The sequence below is a fragment of the Sorex fumeus genome, unplaced genomic scaffold (assembly GCF_029834395.1).
Source record: "Sorex fumeus unplaced genomic scaffold, SorFum_2.1 ptg000039l, whole genome shotgun sequence".
In the NCBI taxonomy this organism is placed as follows: Eukaryota; Metazoa; Chordata; class Mammalia; order Eulipotyphla; family Soricidae; genus Sorex; species Sorex fumeus.
Window position 1 is genome coordinate 18,967,271 of NW_026606096.1, and position 22,088 is coordinate 18,989,358.

The 22,088-nt window shown below is 37.6% G+C and overlaps 1 protein-coding gene across 4 annotated transcripts in view; it reads left to right on the plus strand.

Annotated features, from left to right (window-relative positions):
* The window catches only part of FSTL5 (follistatin like 5), a 755,502-nt gene that overhangs the window by 373,490 nt on the left and 359,924 nt on the right, over positions 1-22,088 (plus strand). For all 4 annotated transcript variants that reach the window (XM_056119058.1, XM_056119060.1, XM_056119059.1 and 1 more), the window contains exons 5-6: positions 11,255-11,448; positions 20,366-20,486. In XM_056119058.1, the coding sequence (XP_055975033.1) occupies positions 11,255-11,448; positions 20,366-20,486 (315 nt within the window). The remainder of the gene's footprint in view (positions 1-11,254; positions 11,449-20,365; positions 20,487-22,088) is intronic.

Below are 22,088 nucleotides of genomic sequence, written 5' to 3' on the forward strand. Positions count from 1 at the left end.
TAGAAGTTATATTACAAATTGCAAAGTGTTTGATGATTAACTTACAATTTTTTAAAAATTTTTAGTTAGGCTAATTCCCAAAAGTAATCATTCAATGTCAATTGAATTAGCTGTCCTTAATAGGTTTTCTTTATTTATTAATGCTTAAAGAAATTGTAAATAAAAGAGAATCATATTTTGTATGTAAGAAGGGTAAAGGAGCTAAAAGGAACCAATGCAAGCTAAAGTCATTTACTATTTTGAAAATTATTAATGAAACAGATTCCAGTAAGTATACATAAGAATGACTAATATACTTAATACTAACATATCCAAGTACTACTAAGAATACGGAGCAATAAGCATCTTTACTGATGTTGTTGGTAATGCAAAATTATTAATCTCTATTTGGTATGATAGCTGAGTAATTGCATTTAATATGCAACGCAATCTTAACCAAGAATTATACTAATCATTTACCTAAATTTATAAAAATTAGCATAAGTATCTATTTATAACAACTTGTTTAAAATTTCCAAAACTTGGAAGCAACAAAAATATATTCCAATGGGTGAATGGAGAAATTGTATCTGTCAAGACATTAGACTATTATTTAAGGTAAAGAGAAATGGTATATACATATAAAAACTGAAGATGCCTAAATTTGTAATATTTATTAAGTGAAAGTATTAAGTGAAAAATGTTGATTTAAAATACTTTTATATTGTAACTAAGTTTGTAAAAGACATCCGAAAACTTTTAAAAAAGAACTATTTTTTGAGGTTTAAGGAAGAGGAAGAGGTGAATAGGAAAATCAAAGGAAATCCTTAAGCAAGAACTTATTGTATGGTATATATACAGATGCATAGAATATGTTTGTTAAAAGACATCAAATATATCATTTAAAAAAGAGTTAATATCTGTGATGTAAATAATGCACATATACAACAAAAATGCAAACTACTTCAAGAAGTGGGGGAAAACATAGACAATAATTTCTTCAAAAACAGCATTTAGATGGTCAGTAGGCACATAAAAATAAAATTCTCATTATTTGTAGGAATTGTGAAGTATATAATACTACACCGAGAGAGAGAGAGAGAGATAGAGAGAGAGAGAGAGAGAGAGAGAGAGAGAGAGAGAGAGAGAGAATTATTCACCTTTTGTTGTAAATTGGTCCAACTTTTGTGGAAACTGAGAAGACAATTTCTTAAAAATTATTACACATTACTTTCAGCAGGGCTGGAGCTATAGCACAGTGGGTAGGGCATTTGCCTTGCACGTGGCCAACCTGTGTTCGATTCCTCCGCCCCTCTCGTAAAACCTGGCAAACTACTGAGAGTATCTCACCGCACATCAAAGCCTGGCAAGCTGCCCGTTACGTATTGGATATGCCAAAAACAGTACCAACAAGTCTCACAATCTGTTATGAGACATAACTGGTGCCTGCTTGAGTAAATCAATGAACAACAGGAGGACAGTGCTATAGTGCAGTGATACTTTATATTTTTTTAGCAATTGTCTTCTCATTTCCCACAAAAGTTGGAACAACTTAAAACAAGGTAACAAGGTAACAACAAAAGGTAAATAATTCTTATTTTTTGATGTAGTATTATATACTTCACATTTATCTGCAAATAATGAAAATTAAGGGCCGGAGACGTAGTACAGTGGGTAGGGTGTTTGTCTTGCACGTGGCTGACCTGGGTTCAATCTCTGGCATCCCATGTGGTTCCCTAAGCACCACCAGGAGTAATTCCTGAGCCCAAAGCCTGACGTAAAACCTGTGCATCGCTAGACGTGACCCAAAAAGCAATAATAATAATGATAATAATAATAATGAGAATTATTTTATGTGCCTATTGACCATCTGAATATCGTTTTTGGAGAAATGATTGCCTAAGTTTTCTACCAATTTCTTGAAAGTAGACTATAGACCAAACATGAAAACCACTTACTACCTGTATTGCAAACCATAACACCCAAAAGTAGAGAGAGAGTAAAAGGGAGTATGCCTACACAGAGGCATCAGGGTTGGGGGTAGAGGTGACGAGAGGGTTACTGGGAACATTGGTGGTGGAGAATAGGCACTGGTGGAGGGATGTGTACTTGATCATTGTATGACTGAAATGTAATCACGGAAGTTTGTAAGTCTGTAACTATCTCACGGTGACTCATTAAAAATTTTTAGAAAATTAAAAAATGACCATTATGAAAAAATTATAAAACTTGATATCTAATTGAAGAATACAGAAATGCTTACTCGAAAGAATATGTGCCAACATAAATTCACTGTAGTACTATCTAAAAATAGCCAAGACTTTTAAAGGATTCAGGTATTCCATGATAGATAGGAGGATAAACAAATTATGATATCCACAGATACACAGCAGGATAAAACTGATCACTTATCACTTAATCACTTAATCCCCGTTATTCATCGATTTATTCGAGCGGGTGCCAGTAACGTCTCCATTCATCCCGGTTGCGTGCTAGCGTAGCCCAATGGTATCTGTTCGTTTCAGGAACATGTAGAGCCTCAAACCGATCATTTAGGGTCTTGACGAAGAAGTCTGACCATCTTATAGGTGGGCGTCCACGTGATCTTTTGATGTCTCGTGGAATCCAATCAGTAATGGCTCTAGTCCAGCGGTTGTCTGTAAACCTCATTACATGTCCAGCCCATCTGATTTTTGATGTCTTGGCAAATGAGACAGCGTCTCTGATTCTTGAGCGTTGACGAAGATCAGAACTCCGGATTCTATCTCTCATTTGAGTGAATCGTGATATTCCAAGCATAGTTCTTTCGATTCCTCTTTGAGAGACCCGAATAGTGTTCTCATCCTGTTTTTGTAGGGTCCAGGTCTCTGAGGCATATGTTAATGCAGGAAGAATAGTGGAATCAAAGAGATGTGCTCGTAGTTGGAGGTTCTTTGTCCTTTTAGTTATTTCTTCAATGCTCTTGAAGGCATTCCAAGCCGCTCTCTTCCTCCTGCGTAACTCAGGTGCCAGGTCATTCATCATGTTGATTTCTCGACCTAAGTATATATAACTGTTGCATTCGGAGATGGTGGTTCCGTTGAGAGCGAATGGAGCGTCAGGAACAAGGCTGTTTCTCATAAACATTGTCTTCGTAAGATTCAGCTGTAGTCCGACCTTTCCACACTCATGGTCAAAGTCCGCAAGCATTTGTGCCGCTTGGCTGATGTTTGGTGTTATTAGAACGATGTCATCAGCAAAGCGGAGGTGGTGTAGTTGCCGACCATCTATCTTCACTCCCATGTTTTCCCATTCTAGTCGTCGCATAAAACTGATATGTTTATAAAATATACAATTTGCTTGTTTCTCTAAAATTAGGGTGGAATTGGAGGGCTTTGTAGCAAGTGAATTAACTCAGAAAGGAAAATGACAGTTACCAGGTGTTATTATTCAGTTTTGGTCCATAAAGAAAGAGTAAGAAAACAAATAATAATCGGTGCAAACAAACCTACAGACTCTCATCACAGAATTAAAGTTACCACTTGCTTCACCCACTGTACTATCTTTGGTTCCCAGATATTTTTACTAATAATTGGCATTCCTTCATTTATCGTTAACTGGTATTAAAATTGATGTAAGCATAGTAGTCTGCATTTTTAAAGTTGATTTGCCCATGCATAGTAATTAAACTCAAATTGAACACATTCCTTCTAAAAAAAGGCAAAATATTTTCTCAGAATATCTAAGGAGATTTATTAACAGATACTGAATAGTTATTTTTTTCATTCATCTGAGTGAGATAAAATAGTTTTACCTCAACTATTCCAAATATTTTATCTTGAGCTGTAATATAATAAATTCAAATGATTATATTCTAACTAAATGTTATAAAAGTAAAATGTTATTATTTACTGCTTGTATTTAAATACTTTTGTGTCTAAGTGAATATTTTAACTAATGCCTAAAAGAGAAGATTGGAAGTGTAAATTCAAAGTGATAAGAATAAGCTTCAACCTTTAAAAATTTATACCGCTAAGCATGAATAATAAAAGTTTTAGCACATGTATTATACCCAAAATGATGAGAGTACTCTCAGATGAATAAAATGGTTGCTCTCATTTCGAGGGAAATCTGGAGAGACATCATCACCTGCACAGCTATGTAACTCCAGGTCCCAGAGTCTAGATGGATTTGAGCCATCCTTTGAAAATGACTCTGGATCAGTCATGTTATACAGAGTCATTTTAGTGCAGTCATTCAGTTCAGTCATTGTTGTCATCTGAGTACATCTCCAGGTACTTCATGGAAGGAATAGATATCACCAAATAGGGCTCTGATATGTGTTGTTTTCGGTGTCTAGAACAAGGACAAAAAAATGAGATTTCGTACTCATTCCCCAAGAATATAAATATTTCTTTTACTTAGCTATCTTAACTGACATCAATTTATAAATAAATTTGAAGGAAAAAATCTTTCTAAATCAGGAAAAAAGAGACATCTCTTACATTCTAACAGATATTTAGTGGGTCATGTTTTCTAAATGCATATTTCTGATTTTCTAAATAAAATATTTATTTAATTTTTCATTGAGCGCTGTGATTATTGATACTGTTAATGTCTCTGGGCCTCAATTCATATCTTTAAATTGATAGTTTTTTGGGGGGGGGGAATGTTTGGAAAATTCAGGGATATTTTTAGGTGGGATGGCATTCTTAGTGAAACTCAGGGAAAACTCCTGACCAGTGCTCAAAGATCACACCTGGAACTGCTCAGGGAACTGTATATAGTGGCAGAGATAGAACCCTGTTCAGATGCTTACAAGGCAAGCACCTTATTCAATGTACTATCTATCCAAATCAGCAATATATGAAACTAATATTGCTTCTGGAACATAATGATCCTGAAATGGATAAAATAAATCATTAAAGGGAGAAGAACCATCAAATTCTAGATTTCCATTGAATACGAATGCATTAACTGCAGTGGTTTTGCTTTTATTTATTTTTTGGATTGACAATAGACATGCTAAAGTTTCAGATGAAATTTCAAACTAAGTTAACATGATTATTAATGAGAATTTATGATAATCAGTTTACACATTACATTAAAATGAAGGTATAAAATCCCTAAGAGCATCCTCACTCCCCGCCCCATCAAAAATAATTTCTATCTGCCATCTGACCCTTCATTCTGATCATATTATTTTTAGCTTCAGGTCTGCCCCAGACTCCACCTTCATAGCAGGCAATAAAATAAAATAGAAATAAATACAGGCTTCAATTCAAATACAGAAATAAAAGTTATTGGAATGATCTATTCGTTCATTGTGCATTTCTTTCTCTTGCTGAGGTATGCACCTGTGCACCCACGCACACGCACACACACAGATACACACACAAATGTGAAGGTTATTATCCTTTTGTGCTACTCTCACGGACACTAAATTATCTTATGGAGTTGATTACTTATCTCTTTTGAGATACTGTCATTGATTTCTTTCTGTTATGAGAGCTTTTTTTTTTACTATTTTTTTTTAAAACTGAGAACAGAGTAATGCAAAATTGACTTAGTAGCAAACAATTTACATTTTGCTGCAAATGCAAACAAAAAAGAGGATCTTGACAAGATTGCTAAAACACTAAAGTCACTAAACAGTAATCATTTCACTCTTTGAAAAATAAGGTAGTCTCTTATCTCCTCAGAAGAGATTGTTTTCCATCTTGTCTTGAAAGCGAATAAGACTTCAAATATTGCTTTTCAATGCCATGTTTTTCTGATATCTACTTTTAAATCTCTAGAAATCTTTGTTTGAAATCACAAAAATTGTCAAAGCTTAATTTTCAAGCATGAAATCAGAGTTAGTTTTCCCCTAAATCTTTTTGTAAAAACCCTTAACCTATATATATATACATTTTATTTCATTTGCAAGTTGCAAAACATGGCATTTTTCTAATATACTGTATTTTTGTTCATATTCTGCATTTTAATTCAATGCACTATTTTAAAAAATACTGTCAGATATGGAAGCTATTACAGCTATCACAGTTACTTTTGAAGACATTACTCCAAACAATTATTTCATCAACTGTGATGTCTCCAGTATTATTTTTTATTTTTCATATTTTATTTTTAAGCATTAAACTTATACTTATAACAAAAACTCTTACCAGAATGTTGACAGGCAGAACATTTCGCTGTCATTTTTTTTTAATGTATCACTGTGACGTACAGTTACAGACTTAACAAACTGTACTTGTGTTTCATCATACAATGATTGAGTACCCATCCCTCCACCAGTGCCCATTCTCCACCACCAATGATCCCAGTATCCCTCCCAACCCCACCCCAAGTCCCACCCCCAGCATCTGTGAGAGGTGCATTCCCTTTTACTCTCTCTCTCTCCTTTTGGGTGTTATAGTTTGCAATACAGGTATTAAAAGTTGGGCAGGGGTGCAGTGCAGGAGTGGGTCGCAGAACAGGCGATTTGGGTCTGGGTGGCGGCCTGGGGCTCAGGCAAGAGGGTGAGTCGTTGGTCTCGGGTGTCACAAACCTGAAAGAGAGAGAGAGAGAGAGAGAGAGAGAGAGAGAGAGAGAGAGAGAGAGAGCTGGCAGTGCTATTTTTATATAGTTACTAAAAAGGATATACAAAGAACTTTAATCTATCATTGCTTCAGGAAGCTACACAGCTGTGCAAATGAAATTTTTTCAAAGTGAAAACAGTAAATTAAACATTAAAATTAAAATTAAAATGTTTGGTACAGTTTTAACTGTACAACGGCTAGAGCATTTGCCATACATGTGGCCAACCTGAGTTCTGTCTCTGATACATATTGTCCCCAGAGCCCAGAAAGGAGTGATCCCTGAGCATAGAACCATGACTAAGCCCTGAGCACTGAACCAATGAAGTGGTCTAAAATAAAAGATAAAAATATCAGAAAAAAGTAAGAAATGTTTGGAAAAATATACGTATGCAATTAGGTTAGTTTTCATTGATAATGTTGTATTCCTAAAACATTAATGCTTCTATGCGTGTAAACTAACTTTACTTCAAAAGACTGACATTGCATTTTTGACAAGGAACAGGGGGAATAATCCATGCTTTAAGTAACCTGTCTTGCATTCTACCAACCCTGATATTATCTCTGGCACTGCATGTGATCCCCTGATCATTGTTAGAAGTGAATCTTGAGCATAGAGCACTGCATGTTTGGTTCTTGCCCTCATTTCCTGAAAAACAAAATATATAAAAAAAGATAAATCAGATTAAGTAAATACAATAAAAGTAAAGTTAAAGATATACATATTTATTTACACCCATACATGCACACATACACACAAAATAAACATAAGCATTCTGTCATCCTGAGTTACTAATTTACAATTACAATTAGTTACAATTAGTAATTCAGTGAATTAGTAAATTAGTTGCAATTTACTAATTGTGTGGATTACTTGAGTTGCCAAAAGTTTGCTATTTTTATATATGATGTGTATATATAATATATGTGTGTGTGTTTGTTTGTGTGTATATATAAATCAGATTCACACATATGAATTATTTATATTTAATAAATTTTAAATTGTAGATTCTGTCAAAGGCTGTGATAGATTATTAATGCTTTTCAAAATGGACTATAAAAAATACTTATCTAATGTGTATGGATCTCTTCAAAACCAAAATTTTAAAAACATGCATCTAATAATGATATGCAGAAATATTTTAGACCTAAATGTCTGTGAGTTTATATGCTATGTCTGGCATGCTCGGTACCATTGGCCTTGGCATGTCATTTTACCTTCCTGAAACCTTTTTTCTTAAGCCTGTGAAATCATCAATTAGAGCTTTATAGTATTAAAAGTCAAATAATTTGTTAAGCGCTGAAACTATTTACAGCTATTATATTTCACTTTTGAATATATAGGATCCAAATTTCTGCATAGAGAAAGACTATATTAAAATGTTTGTGAAAAAGATAAAGTAAATGCCATTTCTATTCAACCCTGAAAATTGTCCATTTATTTTTCCTGTTCAATATTGAAAGTATGCAATGTAGAAACCTAAAAAATCCTGTACAGATAAGAGAAGGAACACATGGAGGGTGCGGGATCCCGGAGGAAAAGAAAAAAGAAAAAACAGGTTCCAAAAAGAGCCGAGAGCACCGGCAAGTTCCAGATGGAGTAGGCGCCGCATCCCGCCTCCACCAGATGGAACCCCGGTGACCAGAAGCCTCTACAAACACAGCTCGAGTATGCGGGAACGAGGACTTTTTCTCAAATCTGCCGGACTACACCTCCCAGGTAACCTCTGATTCCGGAAGTCATGCCCACAGCCCGCCCCCCAGCTCCATCTTTGAAGCCTTAAGCATAAGAGAAAGAACACATGGAGGGTGCGGGATCCCGGAGGAAAAAAAAAAAGAAAAAACAGGTTCCAAAAAGAGCCGAGTTCACCCGCAAGTTCCAGATGGAGTAGGTGCCGCATCCCGCCTCCCCCAGATGGAACCCCGGTGACCAGAAGCCTCTACAAACACAGCTCGAGTATGCGGGAACGAGGACTTTTTCTCAAATCTGCCGGACTACACCTCCCAGGTAACCTCTGATTCCGGAAGTCATGCCCACAGCCCGCCCCCCAGCGCCATCTTTGAAGCGTTCATAATAAGAGAAGGAACACATGGAGGGTGCGGGATCCCGGAGGAAAAGAAAAAAGAAAAAACAGGTTCCAAAAAGAGCCAAGAGCACCGGCAAGTTCCAGATGGAGTAGGCGCCGCATCCCGCCTCCACCAGATGGAACCCTGGTGACCAGAAGCCTCTACAAACACAGCTCGAGTATGCGGGAACGAGGACTTTTTCTCAAAACCGCGCGGCCGCTTACACGGCCGCGCGACATCTCTCTATATACAAAGTGATCAATGAGAAGTAAACCACCCAATCTTTCTCCCTGAAAATCAGAGTTAAGTTTGGAGCATGGCCACAGCCCCAGAAACACAAGGACTTAATGCAGAAACCAGCAGCTTAGAGCAGAAAAGTGAACGGACGATGAGTTAACCCAGGCCATCATTTCTGCCCAGAGGGGAAAGGGTGTTGCCCCATTCGCCCTCTCTTCTCTGGAAAGAAGGATGGCGGCCGCATGGGAGCCTTGTGGACAGCAGGTATGAGCCGGGGGTGTGGGGGGCGACTAAAACTTCACGAGAAGGGGGGCATTCCGGTCCGTCCTTCACGCCCTACCGAGGTCAACAGTTGCCCCCCACGAGCGGCTCCCCAGCATGGCCACAGTCCCAGAAGCACAAGGACTTAATGCAGAACCCGGCAGCTTGGAGCAGAAAAGTGAAAGGACTATGCGTTAATCCAGGCCATCAAGTCTGCCGGAGGGGAAAGGGTGTTGCCCCATTCGCCCTCTCTTCTCTGGAAAGAAGGATGGCGGCCTCATGGGAGCCTTGTGGACAGCAGGTATGAGCCGGGGGTGTGGGGGCGACTAAAACCTCATGGGAAGGGGGGCCTTCCGGTCCGTCCTTCACGCCCTACCGAGGTCACCAGTCACCCCCCACGAGCGGCTCCCCAGCATGGCCACAGTCCCAGAAGCACAAGGACTTAATGCAGAACCCGGCAGCTTGGAGCAGAAAAGTGAACGGACTATGCGTTGATCCAGCCCATCAGGTCTGCCGGAGGGGAAAGGGTGTTGCCCCATTCGCCCTCTCCTCTCTGGAAAGAAAGATGGCGGCCACATGGGAGCCTTGTGGACAGCACGTATGAGCCGGGAGTGTGGGGGCGACTAAAACCTCATGGGAAGGGGGGCGTTCCGGTCCGTCCTCCATGCCCTACCGAGGTCACCAGTTGCCCCCCACGAGCGGCTCTCCAGCACGGCCACAGCCCCAGAAGCACAAGGGCTTAATGCAGAACCCAGCAGCTTGGAGCAGAAAAGTGAAAGGACTATGCGTTAATCCAGGCAATCATTTCTGCCCAGAGGGGAAAGGGTGTTGCTCCCTTCCGCTCTCCTCCCTCTGGAAAGAAAGATGGCGGCCACATGGGGGCCTTGTGGACAGCAGGTATGAGCCGGGGGTGTGGGGGCGACTAAAACCTCATGGGAAGGGGGGCGTTCTGGTCCGTCCTTCACGCCCTACCGAGGCCACCAGTTGCCCCCACGAGCGGCTCTCCAGCACGGCCACAGCCCCAGAAGCACAATGACCTAATGCAGAACCCAGCAGCTTGGAGCAGAAAAGTGAAAGGACTATGCGTAAATCCAGGCAATCATTTCTGCTCAGAGGGGAAAGGGTGTTGCTCCCTTCCGCCCTCCTCCCTCTGGAAAGAAAGATGGCGGCCACATGGGAGCCTTGTGGACAGCAGGTATGAGCCGGGGGTGTGGGGGCGACTAAAACCTCATGGGAAGGGGGGCGTTCTGGTCCATCCTTCACGCCCTACCGAGGTCACCAGTTGCCCCCCGCGAGCGGCTCTCCAGCACGGCCACGGCCCCAGAAGCACAAGGACTTAATGCAGAACCCGGCAGCTTGGAGCAGAAAAGTGAACGGACTATGCATTGATCCAGGCCATCAAGTCTGCCGGAGGGGAAAGGGTGTTGCCCCATTCGCCCTCTCCTCTCTGGAAAGAAAGATGGCGGCCACATGGGAGCCTTGTGGACAGCAGGTATGAGCCGGGAGTGTGGGGGCGACTAAAACCTCATGGGAAGGGGGCCGTTTCTGTCCGCCCTTCACGCCCTACCGAGGCCACCAGTTGCCCCCCGCGAGCGGCTCTCCAGCACAGCCAGGACTCCAGAACACAGAAACCAATTTCTTAACTATCTGACTTTCAGTAGAAATACTTCCAGGGTCAATAGGTAAAAGAGCAGAAATCCAAAACCAACATTTAATTCTTGAACCCAGCCGTAGAAAGCAAATCACTTCACAATGCTTTTTCAGCATGTCTGATTTGGGGGGGGGGGGGTAAACTCTAAATAATAGTGGTGAATCTTTTATTGAAACAATGAATCTAATCAAAGCAGATAGAGTGTTAACTAGAATTCATCTGCCTCACAGGGACGGGGAGGGGTGGGGGGTGGGGTTTTATTGGGGTTCTTCATGGTAAAAAATAAGTATTGGTAAAGGGAAATGTGTTTGATATTTGCATGACTGAGACATAAACCTGAAAGCTTTGTAACCTTTCCCACAGTGATTCAATAAATAAATAAAAAAAAAATCCTGTACAATGCATGTTACCTATAATTACATGAGCTTCAAACATTAATTAAATAGTTAATTATTTTTCAACGATTTATTTCAAAGTAACTTTTTTTTGGTTATTGTTTCAGGAAATAACTGCAAAACTACTGAATACAACAAGATGAAAAGGATGCTCTTAGATTTACAAAATCAAAAATATATTACACAAGAAAATGAAAATCCCAGTGATGACATTTCTCGGAAGAAGTTATTGGTGGATCAAATGTTTAAATATTTTGATGCTGACAGTAATGGACTTATAGATATTAATGAACTAACTCAGGTATGATTGACTATTAAATTCACAAACTTCTATAAATATAGCATACAATATCTTTATATTTGTGTTAATGCAATTTTTGCAATATATTTAATCAATAATATTTTAAATCTTATAGAAATATGTTTGCAAGAATATAATATATCTACTCTATTAGAAATGCAATTTTATATGCACTCATATATCAAAAATAGATGGTTTGACAGTTTTATGTATCTTAAGTATGAAAATGAATGAAAAATAGATAGTTTGACAGTTATATATATATATCTTAAGTATGAAAAGGAATAAATAATTCACTATAGAATTTAAGTAACCATTCTAGATATACTCTTGAATCTTTGTTATGTTTATTTTTTGAGTAAATAAAGGCTTGTTTATCAAGAATTTATGGACATACTTTGCCATTAATAGACACATGTATGCATGATGCCAATAAGTTATTTCAGATCATGCTAAAATATTGGCACATTCAAGTACCTTTTAAAATAGCTTGCTATAATATTCTATCCTCATTGTCTATGCACATTGTCATTGTCAATCTTCATTGCTCAACTACAACAAAGAAGGAATTGAGTAGCTCTACATGAAACTGGAGAAGTTCAACAAAGAAGGCCACACCTTCTACAAGGTCATTGTAGGTGATTTTAACGCCAACGTAGGACCTTGAAGTTTGCCCAAAAAACTCCACCTTGCGACCCACGGCCCAGAATGGCGTGAGCAGGTTGAGAGACTGTCTGAGTTCATTAAGCTGAACAAGACCATCCATGGTAACTCGCCATTCCAGAAGGCATAGTTGAACATAGGAGTCTCCCGGTGAACAGTTCCACAATGAAAATTGATCACATCATACTCAATTGATGGTTTTGCCTTAGCAGTGCTGCTGTTGCCCCAAAATTCCAAACAGGATCAGACCACCATCTCCTTAGTGTGAAGTTCTACTTCATGGGGGGGGGGGGGGGGGGGGGGAGAGGGGAAGGACTGCAAATTTTAAGAGAATTCCCAGAATGACCACCAACTGGGAGCTCTTTGTCACTATTGCAGCAGTATGGAAGGATGCCATTGTTGACATCATCGACAAAGAATATGATCAACTGGTTCAGCACTTGCATGACTCTGTGAGGAACACTGAGAGAGAGAGAGAGCCACAAGAAGATGCCTGTCTTGGGAAACTCTCGAGCTCATTTGCCAATGTGGTTTGGTGCGAACCTCAGGCAATCACAAGGTAATGTTTGAGTTTGCAAAGCTGTGCAGAGAAGGGATAAAGGAAGACCTTAAAAAGAGAGGAGCAGCGGTGTTGACTATGCGGCAGAAGCCAGGAAAAGTATTCGCAATGCCTGCCTCTCCTTTGCCAACTATAAGACCAAGATACCCTCCAACATCTTGATGGATCTATCACATCTTCCAGAAGGGAAATGGCGAATATCATCTACTATTTCTACTCGGCTATCTTCGATAGCCACGTCCACCTGCCCACATACTAAATTCCACAGGATAGATATGTAGTTCCCAGCATTCTGCCATTTAGTCAGTAAAGAAGCATAGAGTACCCGGTCCAGACAAGGTCAGACCTGAAAACCTGAAGAATCTGCCGCCAGTACTCGTCAATATACCGGCTTGGCTCTTCACATGCTACCTGTCTGAATGCAAGGTTCTGTCCCAGTGGAAAATAGGCAGGACTGTTCCACTCTAGAAGAAGTGAGACATCCACGACATTGGCAACTATTTTCCAATCTCCCTTTGTCTGTCATCTACAATTTATTCACTCAAGTAATTCTGAATAAGATTAGCAGAACACTAGACAAAGGACAACCATGCGAGCAAGTCATGTTCTGAAAAGGATTCAGCATGATTGACCATATCCAAATGGTGACCAGGCTCATTGAGGGTTCACAAGAGTTCAAGATGCTTCTCTGTCTGATGCTCATCAATTTAAAGAAGGCTTTTAATTCTATTGAGACTGAAGCGGTCATCGAAACTAGCCAAACAGGGTATTCAAACTCAGTACATCAGGATCCTCTATGACCTGTATTACAGATTCACCACCAGGATCTCACCATTCTACAAGGACGTGATCATTAATGTAAAGAGAGGGGTTTGACAGGGCGATACCATTTCACCAAAACTCTTCACTGTCACCCTCAAGAATGTCATGCGACAACTGGAATGAGAAGGAATGGGAGTGAAGATAGACTGTTGGTAACTACACCACCCTCGCTTTGCTGATGACATCATTCTAATAACATATTATATATCAGCCCAGCGGCACAAATGCTGACGGACTTTGACCATGAGAGTGGAAAAGTCGGACTGCAGCTAAATATCACAAAGACATGTTCATGAAAAACAGACTAGTTCCTGACATTCCATTTGTCCTCAAAAGAACAAACATGTCTGAATGCAGCAGTTATGTATGTGCACCTAGGTCTAGAACTCAACATGCAAAGGACCTGGCACCTGAACTGTGCAGGAGGAAGAGAGACTTAGAATGCCTTTAAGAGCATTGAAGAAGTTGTTAAGAGGACAAAGAACCTCCTCCTCTGGGCACATCTTTTTGACTCCACTGTTCTTCCTGCACTAACATATGCCTCATAGACCTAGGTCCTATGAAAACAGGATGAGAATGCTATTCGTGTCTTCCAAAGAGGAATTGAAAGAGCTATGTTTGGAATATCATGTTCGACTCAAGTGAGAGAGGGAATCCAGAGTTCCAACCTCCGTCGAATCAAGAATCAAGAATCAGGGATGTTGTCTTGTTTGCCAAGGCACAAAAATCAGATGGGCTGAACATGTAATGCTATTTAGAGAGGACCACTGGACTAGAGCTGTTACTGACTGGATTCACTGGAAAATCAAAAGAACACGTTACCGCCCATCTACGACATGGTCAGACTTCTTCATCAAAACCCTGAACAATCGGTTTGAGGCTCTTCATGGTCCTGGAGTGAGCAGATGCCTTTTGGGCTACACTAGCATGCACCAGAGACAAATGGAGACGTTAATTGGCACCCACTCGAGCAAATTATGATCAATGATATGACAAGTGATAGAATATTACCCCTTTTGAAGTGTTATCCAACAGATGCCTATTAAATCTTATTGCTAAAAACAATGTTTCAATAATCAAAAATTTCATTGTAAGATGTTTTAGAAAAATATAAATTCTTTTCTATGTATTTCACTGAGATTGGCTAATTTAAAGAAATTGTAATACCCAAACTTCATATTAACTACTTGTGAATTATAATAGAATGTAAAGTAAGGATTATAACATTTTCTACATGTATATAAATAAAATTGGAGAGAGAGACCATATGCCTCAATAGAAAAGGGAGATAATTTCTAAAACAAACCAAATGAAGAATCAGGTATTGATAACCTAAATAGAATACTCAATATAAGGAATTGAGAAGATAGAAGGTTGAATTTATATGCTACAGAAGGAATGCCTTCATCATCGTTGAGTACAAATTTTCAGATATAAGGGAAATGCCTACAGATAAAGCTGTGCATTATAACCCCAACCAAACTCCAAAAACATACTCAGCAAAGTCATAAATAGATCATTTTAGTTATTATGTAGATTCTTTGATTACAGAACTGAACAAGAACACCAAAGTCTGAGCCTCAAGGGTTTTCAGTATTTTTAATTTTAAATTACCTGCAATCTTTAAGTTAATATCAACTTCAGAGGTTCCTGAAGACTTTATTGAATAATTTAGAAAACACTTCCCATACCAAGGTGACAGTCATAGGAAAGGTGACTTTGATCATACCGAGAAAAGTTTGTTTTGATCTCTTGAGACGAAAGATTCCACAATAACAGTAAAAGACTATTTCATTTTCTCTCTCTTCCATAAATTGAAATAGAATTTATCTAATAGCAAACTTTTCCTTCATGTTCTATAGTTACTTAACAAATGGTTTTCATAAGGGTCAGCTAAAATTTTCTAGAGTTATTATGGTAAATAAATACTTTTTACAAGTAAATGAAGGGGGAAAAATCTCTTATTGGTGAGGAAATTTTCCGAAATTATATGAATGGGTTTCAGTTGTATCGAAATTCAGTATGGAAGAAACTGGGGGAAATATGCAGTAATTTGAGAAGAGTTGAACTAATAGGGTCACAGACCAATTTAATGGAGACATAAATGTTTTCTAAATTATTCTTAAAGGATATTATTTTTTGTGTTGTGGCCTTACACCTTTGGTTATTGGTAAGAAAAGAAAGGATATAAAGGCAAGTTAACTCTGGGAATAGCAGTTTTGCATTTGTTGGTATTAAACATAGTAGTCTTAAAACAAAACAAAACAAGCAACTGTGAAAGTCTGTGGCTTAGACATTTCCAATTTTGATAAAATAACCACCCAATGAATTTAAGTAAACAAAGTCATTCCCCTGTGATTCTTTCTGAGTTTAAATAAGCAGCTGTATTGAGTATATTGATTTAACTTTTTCTTCATTTACATTCTGTCACTTAATAAGCCGATTCACATTAGGAGTGCATATTAGAATGAAATATTACTCTAATGTGCATACATGCCAACTTTTTATTAAAATAATAAAAAGAACTACTTGTACACAGGATTTAGATTATTATGTTATACATATTTGACTTAAAAGTCATTTGCTCAATGACTACCATATGTGAATACATTTACAAAATTAAATAAAAACAAGAATAAATAAGACTAAATATTTTTTAAGCTAACAGGATGAGCATGGCAGTAGTGTTTTTGCAATCTCTGTATATATCGAATTTCTCTTAAAAATAGAGATGTTGCATGTGACATGGACAGTTAATATTTATTCTGATTTATCAAACCTACTAAAATGTTAAAGAATTTTTTAATGTTCAGGTGTAAAATAGCATACATGTTTTCTATGCTATTGACAAGAATCTTATATAAAAAGCTTTGTCTCATAGATAAAAAGTCATTTTAGTGTGAACAAATACAACAAAAATAATTTAACAATCATGGATATATAAAGAGTGCCAAGGTAATTGATCCTAACATTTAAAAATATAATAAACCCATTAAGAATACAAAATAAGGAGAGAAAGGTGTTTGACTTAGAATGAAATTGACAATGCCAACAGATAATACTTATAATTAGTTTTAGGGCTAAAACTTTCAAAATGAGAGGAACAAGACTCTTTGGAGTTCAGCATATCCCCGAAGTGAAATTTGTTTAACTGTTAAATACACTCTGTTTCTATTTTTATAAATAAGAAATGATTTTATTCTAAGAACTTCTACTGCCATTCTCCACTGACTAATTCATCCCTATTTTTAAACCAAAAGTAAAATTTTAAACCAATAAATCTGGAATTTTCTGATTAGTAAAAGTAAGGTTATTTGTATTAGGTAGCCACTTTATCTTTTGCCTAAATAATATGTTTTCTTGTCCTAAATATTTTTTGACTACAATCCATTATTTCACCTGGTTTGTGAATTATATAAGCAAGTCAATTATTTATCTATCGACATTTACTAGGATGAATTCATGTTTTAATATTCCTCAACTGCCAAACTATCATCAGTTTAAAAGTATCAAAGCTATGAATCTACAGAGCAATTTTTTCTTGCTGGTTGAAATTACAAAGGGAGATATCTTGTTAATGTGAAAAACCTCGGGCAGTGCTAAGGTTCTCATAAAAAAAAAAAAACTTAAGGAAAAAGGATAGAAACTAGACAGTATGTTTTCAGTATTTATAAAGGAGGAAAACATTTTCTCTATTTTTTCTTCTAGATTCTTTTTTTTTTCCCTTTTTTGCTTTTTGGGTCACACCCGACAATGCACAAGGGTTACTCCTGGCATTGCACTCAGGAATTACCAGGCGGGCAGTGCTCAGGATACGCCATATGAGATTCTGGGAATCGAACCCTGGTTGGCTACTTGCAAGGCCAATGCCCTACCCCTTGTGTTATTGCTCCAGCGCCCTTTTGGATCCTTAAGCCAATCTTTTGCAAAGAAAGGCAAATGACCAAAGGAGAAACAACAAAAATTCATACTTTTTGATCCACAAATTTATGAACCTCTAAGAGTAATTAGATAATTGAGGGCTTATATCTTATCCTAAGCCAGTGGGAAGGGGATAGTGTTACAGGTGACATGTGGAAGTGGTAAAAAAGGAGGCATCCTCAAAGGGCAGTCTGACACCTCCCTCTTAGCTCTCTGTACTACTCATGAGAAGACCTCGTATGGTTAGGAGTGATAAATTTGGCTATAAGTACTTGTGTGGCATAAACCATATGTCTCACAAGCTACACAATGGCATTGATCAAACTTCTTCTGAACTCTGCTTTGTGTATGTGGAGCATGGGGATTTATCCACAATGCTCAATTTATTCCGAAGCTGTGGCTTCAGTTAGGGATTGATCCTTGCAAGACAAGGGAAATCAGCCTTAGCCCCTGCCCAGATTCTTTTTCCCATATTTTTATTTGATCTCTAGCTCTTTGTGAACGGATATGACAACAAAAGTCACTGAAATACTTCTAAGATTGCTGGCTAAGCCACAGTGTCAATGCACCTTAAAGATAACTACAATATTAGCATGGCAGACCTCTCAGAAGAATGTAGTGAAGTAAGATCCAGCAAACTGCCGATCCCTACCATGGGAAAAGTCATTTCCCATGTTCTAGCAAATAACAGATGGAGAATGACTGAGAGCTCTGTTTCTTTCTAAATAGAAAAGCAGTATTATTTGTTTTCCCATTAGGCTTACAGAATAGATGGCATCAACCATTAGGTAGTTTTGCTAATCTCTCCAGCTGGATTGTCCTGAAATGCAGGGCTTAATGCTATCATTGGATCAGTAGTGCAAATAAAGCTTTTTGTAGCATTCCCCTGTGGTAGCAAATATCAGCTTCACCAATGAAATTTGAATACAATGCACAATGAAGAACCTACATGCAGGCTATTTGTCAATGCCTATGCTATCATTGTGTCATCAGAGAGTGAATAGACGACTCTAAGTGTTAGCAGTGGTCTGTGTCCTACACTTTATCTTAAGAGTAATTTCTGTAGCTCAGTCATATTACAGAACAACTAAACCTGTAATACAGAAATGTTCTAGAAATAATTAAAAATGCCTTTGGGTACCTGAGTGTCTTTTGCATCAGCAGTAGACCAATGATGTAATAAAATAATTCTAAAAAATGATGCGTTACAGAAAGCAGCATACATTGTGAATGCCATGCATCACCTAGACAAATGCATATGACAAGCTACAATAAATGATTTTACTAGAAAGAAGTACATTATATTAAAATTTACGAATTTTAGCCTTAATGGACTACTTTTGAGTGTTAATACTTGCACCTGATTGTCTTGTCTGCATTTCACAGACAAGAGAAAAAAAATGAGAAAATGAGAAAAAGAAATGTTATTATCTTCCATTTCTAATTGAAGAAAGGTTTAGTGACTTCTCAGAAGTCACAGAGTGAACCCAGAGGTGGATGATGTCTTTATATTGTCTATATTTTATAGAATCAGGAAGGTCGGTCAAATGGCTAGATGCACATTTTGTTTGTTTGTTTGTTTGTTTTATATGCTGGAGTCCTGTGTACCACACAGTGCCCTTCATACTGCTGGATGTGATAAAAGCAAAAAACACAATTTTTAAAAAATTCAAATTTTTTTTTATTTTCTTAATGTTTATTGAAGTAACACTGCATTATAACATTATAAAGTTTCAGATCCATTTGTATTCTGACTTTATTTTCTAATTTCACTATCAGCTTTTGAAACTATAAAACATTCCACACTGAGACAAACTATTGCCTCATTTTGTGGGGAAATATACATAAAAAAAACATTGGACGGAGCTATGGAACTACCTAGAATGTTTTAGAAAGGTATGAAAAAAAAAGTTTGGAAACTCAGTGTCTCTCTGTCAAAAGCAGCAGACTATAAAAAAGCTTCAGCCTCATATATAAGACAAAACACTGAGTAGAAAAGCAATTTTATGATTTTTCTCGCCCACTCTTAGATGGTTTTCCATCATCAATTGGTGCATTAATTCTATCTGGCTCCTGGAAACAGTCATTTGCTTAATAGCACCTTTGTGACCAGGGGACTAAATGAACAATCCCAAATGGCTTCACAGCCAGCTGGGGAGGATTTTAGAAGGAGAGAGGGAAAATGAGAAACTAACTTCAATTTTTCTCAAATAATATGGCCATGAGTGTGAGGAACAACTACATTCCAATGTATGTTGGGAAAAAACCTGTGTTTTATTTTGACATATGTACACTGAAAATAGGCAGTGTTTTCTTGAGATAGTAAGTAGCAATTATATAGGTACTAGATTAGGAATTTAGCAAATTAGTAATTAACATGAGTAATTATAGAGGTAGCAAAGTAAATAATGAAATGCAATATATCTTTAAAAATTTAAGTTTTGGAGGTTCTGTTGTGAGGTTTTTATAAGAGAAAAATTGGACTAAATTCCAGGAAACTCTATTGATTTTATAATCTTTTATCTCTCAAATAGTGAAAAAATAAAAACTATCACAATCCAGGGGGCTAAAATGGTTTAAATTCATATGTTGTATGCATGAGGCCTGAGTTTGGCACCATATGGCACTAACCTTGCATAATCCTGTTGGTACCCAGCACCCCTAAGCTGAATGGCACTGCATCATCAGGCCAAACCCAGAAAATTCCAGGCTTTCCTTACTACACTGAACACCCACAGAGTGTCTCTGGGCTATGGAACTCTGGTATGAATGCCAAAATTAATGAGTGAATGAATGAATAAATAAATCCACTAATTAAAAACCTTGGTTTTTCTTATTGACATATTTATTTGTCTAACTGCAGTTTCATATCATCTTTTAAAAATATGGTTGCTAAGTATTCTACAAAATGTTAAGACACATATATAATTATCTGTCACATTTTCTTGTCAGGTGATAAAACAAGAAGACCTTGGCAAGGATCTTTCTGATTGTACTTTGTATGATCTACTAAAATACGATGATTTTAACTCTGACAAGCACCTGGCTCTTGAAGAATTTTATCGAACATTCCGTGAGTATAATATTTCTTATATAATGCGTCCCCTTTTTTTTCTATTTCTTTATGCAATAGGCCATGTTGTTTCATCTCAGAGCACAAGCTGTTTCTTAAAAGAAGTGACATAATTAAGATAATTGAAGTGTTTGTATTAAAACATATATGAAAGCTCAGGGATTTAATCATTCCAAGTGAAGAACTGGAAATATCTGATAATCCTGTTATGCGTTCCTTTTTGGTTCTCATTTAAGTCATTAATTCCACAGTGTTTCTCCTGGGCTATTTGAGAGTGGAAACAACACCTGATGTGTTGTCACCATATGTCAAAAACAATTAAAACATTCAAAGAGTGATTTTTTGTTTACTTTTCTGAGAAACCAAAGTGACTTAGTAAATGGATTTCACACCTATTTTAATAGCATAACCACAGAACATATTTCTGTTGAAGTGCTTGGACTGATTTATGTATGCTTAACTAGCTTTATGTTTGATAAAAGTTGATTATTTGTGCTGTTAGAAAGATTTGGAACTGCCAGGGATGTAGCTCAAAGGTACAACCACATGTGTGCATGTGTTTGCTTCATCTCTGTGTGAGGCTTCTTGCAATGCAAAAATACAATAAAACAAAGAAGCCCTGCAGTCTATTTTTATTTATTATGATTTGAAATAACTCAGATAGAAAGACCTTGTGCCAGAGAGATAGTTCAGCGAGTAAGATGCTTGCCTTTCAAATGACTAGACACAATTCTATCTCCTAACTCACCAGGAATCATTCCTGAGCCAGGAGTAAGCCTTGGGCACTGGTAGCTTTGCCCCCCCCCCAAACAAAAAGCAAAATAAAACAAACAAACAAAAATCAAAACAAATAAAAAGACCAAAGTACAAAAGCAAAAACAAAACAAAACAAAAATGAAAAACCCATGCACAAGAGAAAGAAAAAAAAAAGAAATGGTTTTCAGTTACTAGTTAGTATTTTAAAATCACTGGCTCAACCTGAATCCCTCCCTTCAAAAAAATTTTTTAAATGGATAAAATAATAAACCCCTCGTAGATTAGTAAGTAAAGTAAGTAAAGGCCCTCCCGTTGATCATCGATTTGCTCGAGTGGGCCCAGTAACGTCTCCATTGGAGACTTTGTTGTTACTGTGTCTGGCATATCGAATACTCTCGGTAGCTTGCCGGGCTCTCCGAGGGGGGCGGAGGAATCGAACTGTGGTCAGCCATGCTGGCTGCGTGCAAGGCAAACACCTTACCCGCTGTGCTATCGCTCCAGCACTGGCGCAACCTGAATCCCTCCCTTCAAAAAAAATTTTTAAATGGATAAAATAATAAACCACTCTTAGATTATAAAACTAAATTCAATGGATCGTACTTGCATTAGTATGAACATATTTATAATTGCATGTGGATAGGAGCCATAATTATGTTTCTTTCTCTTCTTTTGTCAAGATACATTGCAACTAAAATCCTCTTGTTTTGTTAACTTCAGTGAATGGTTTTTACAATGATGTGATTTTGGAAACTTTATTATAAAATCCTTTGATAGCATCATGATTGAAATAAGTATGAGAATAGAGAGAAAAGCAATTTAGAATTATGCATTAAGTACCTATATGTA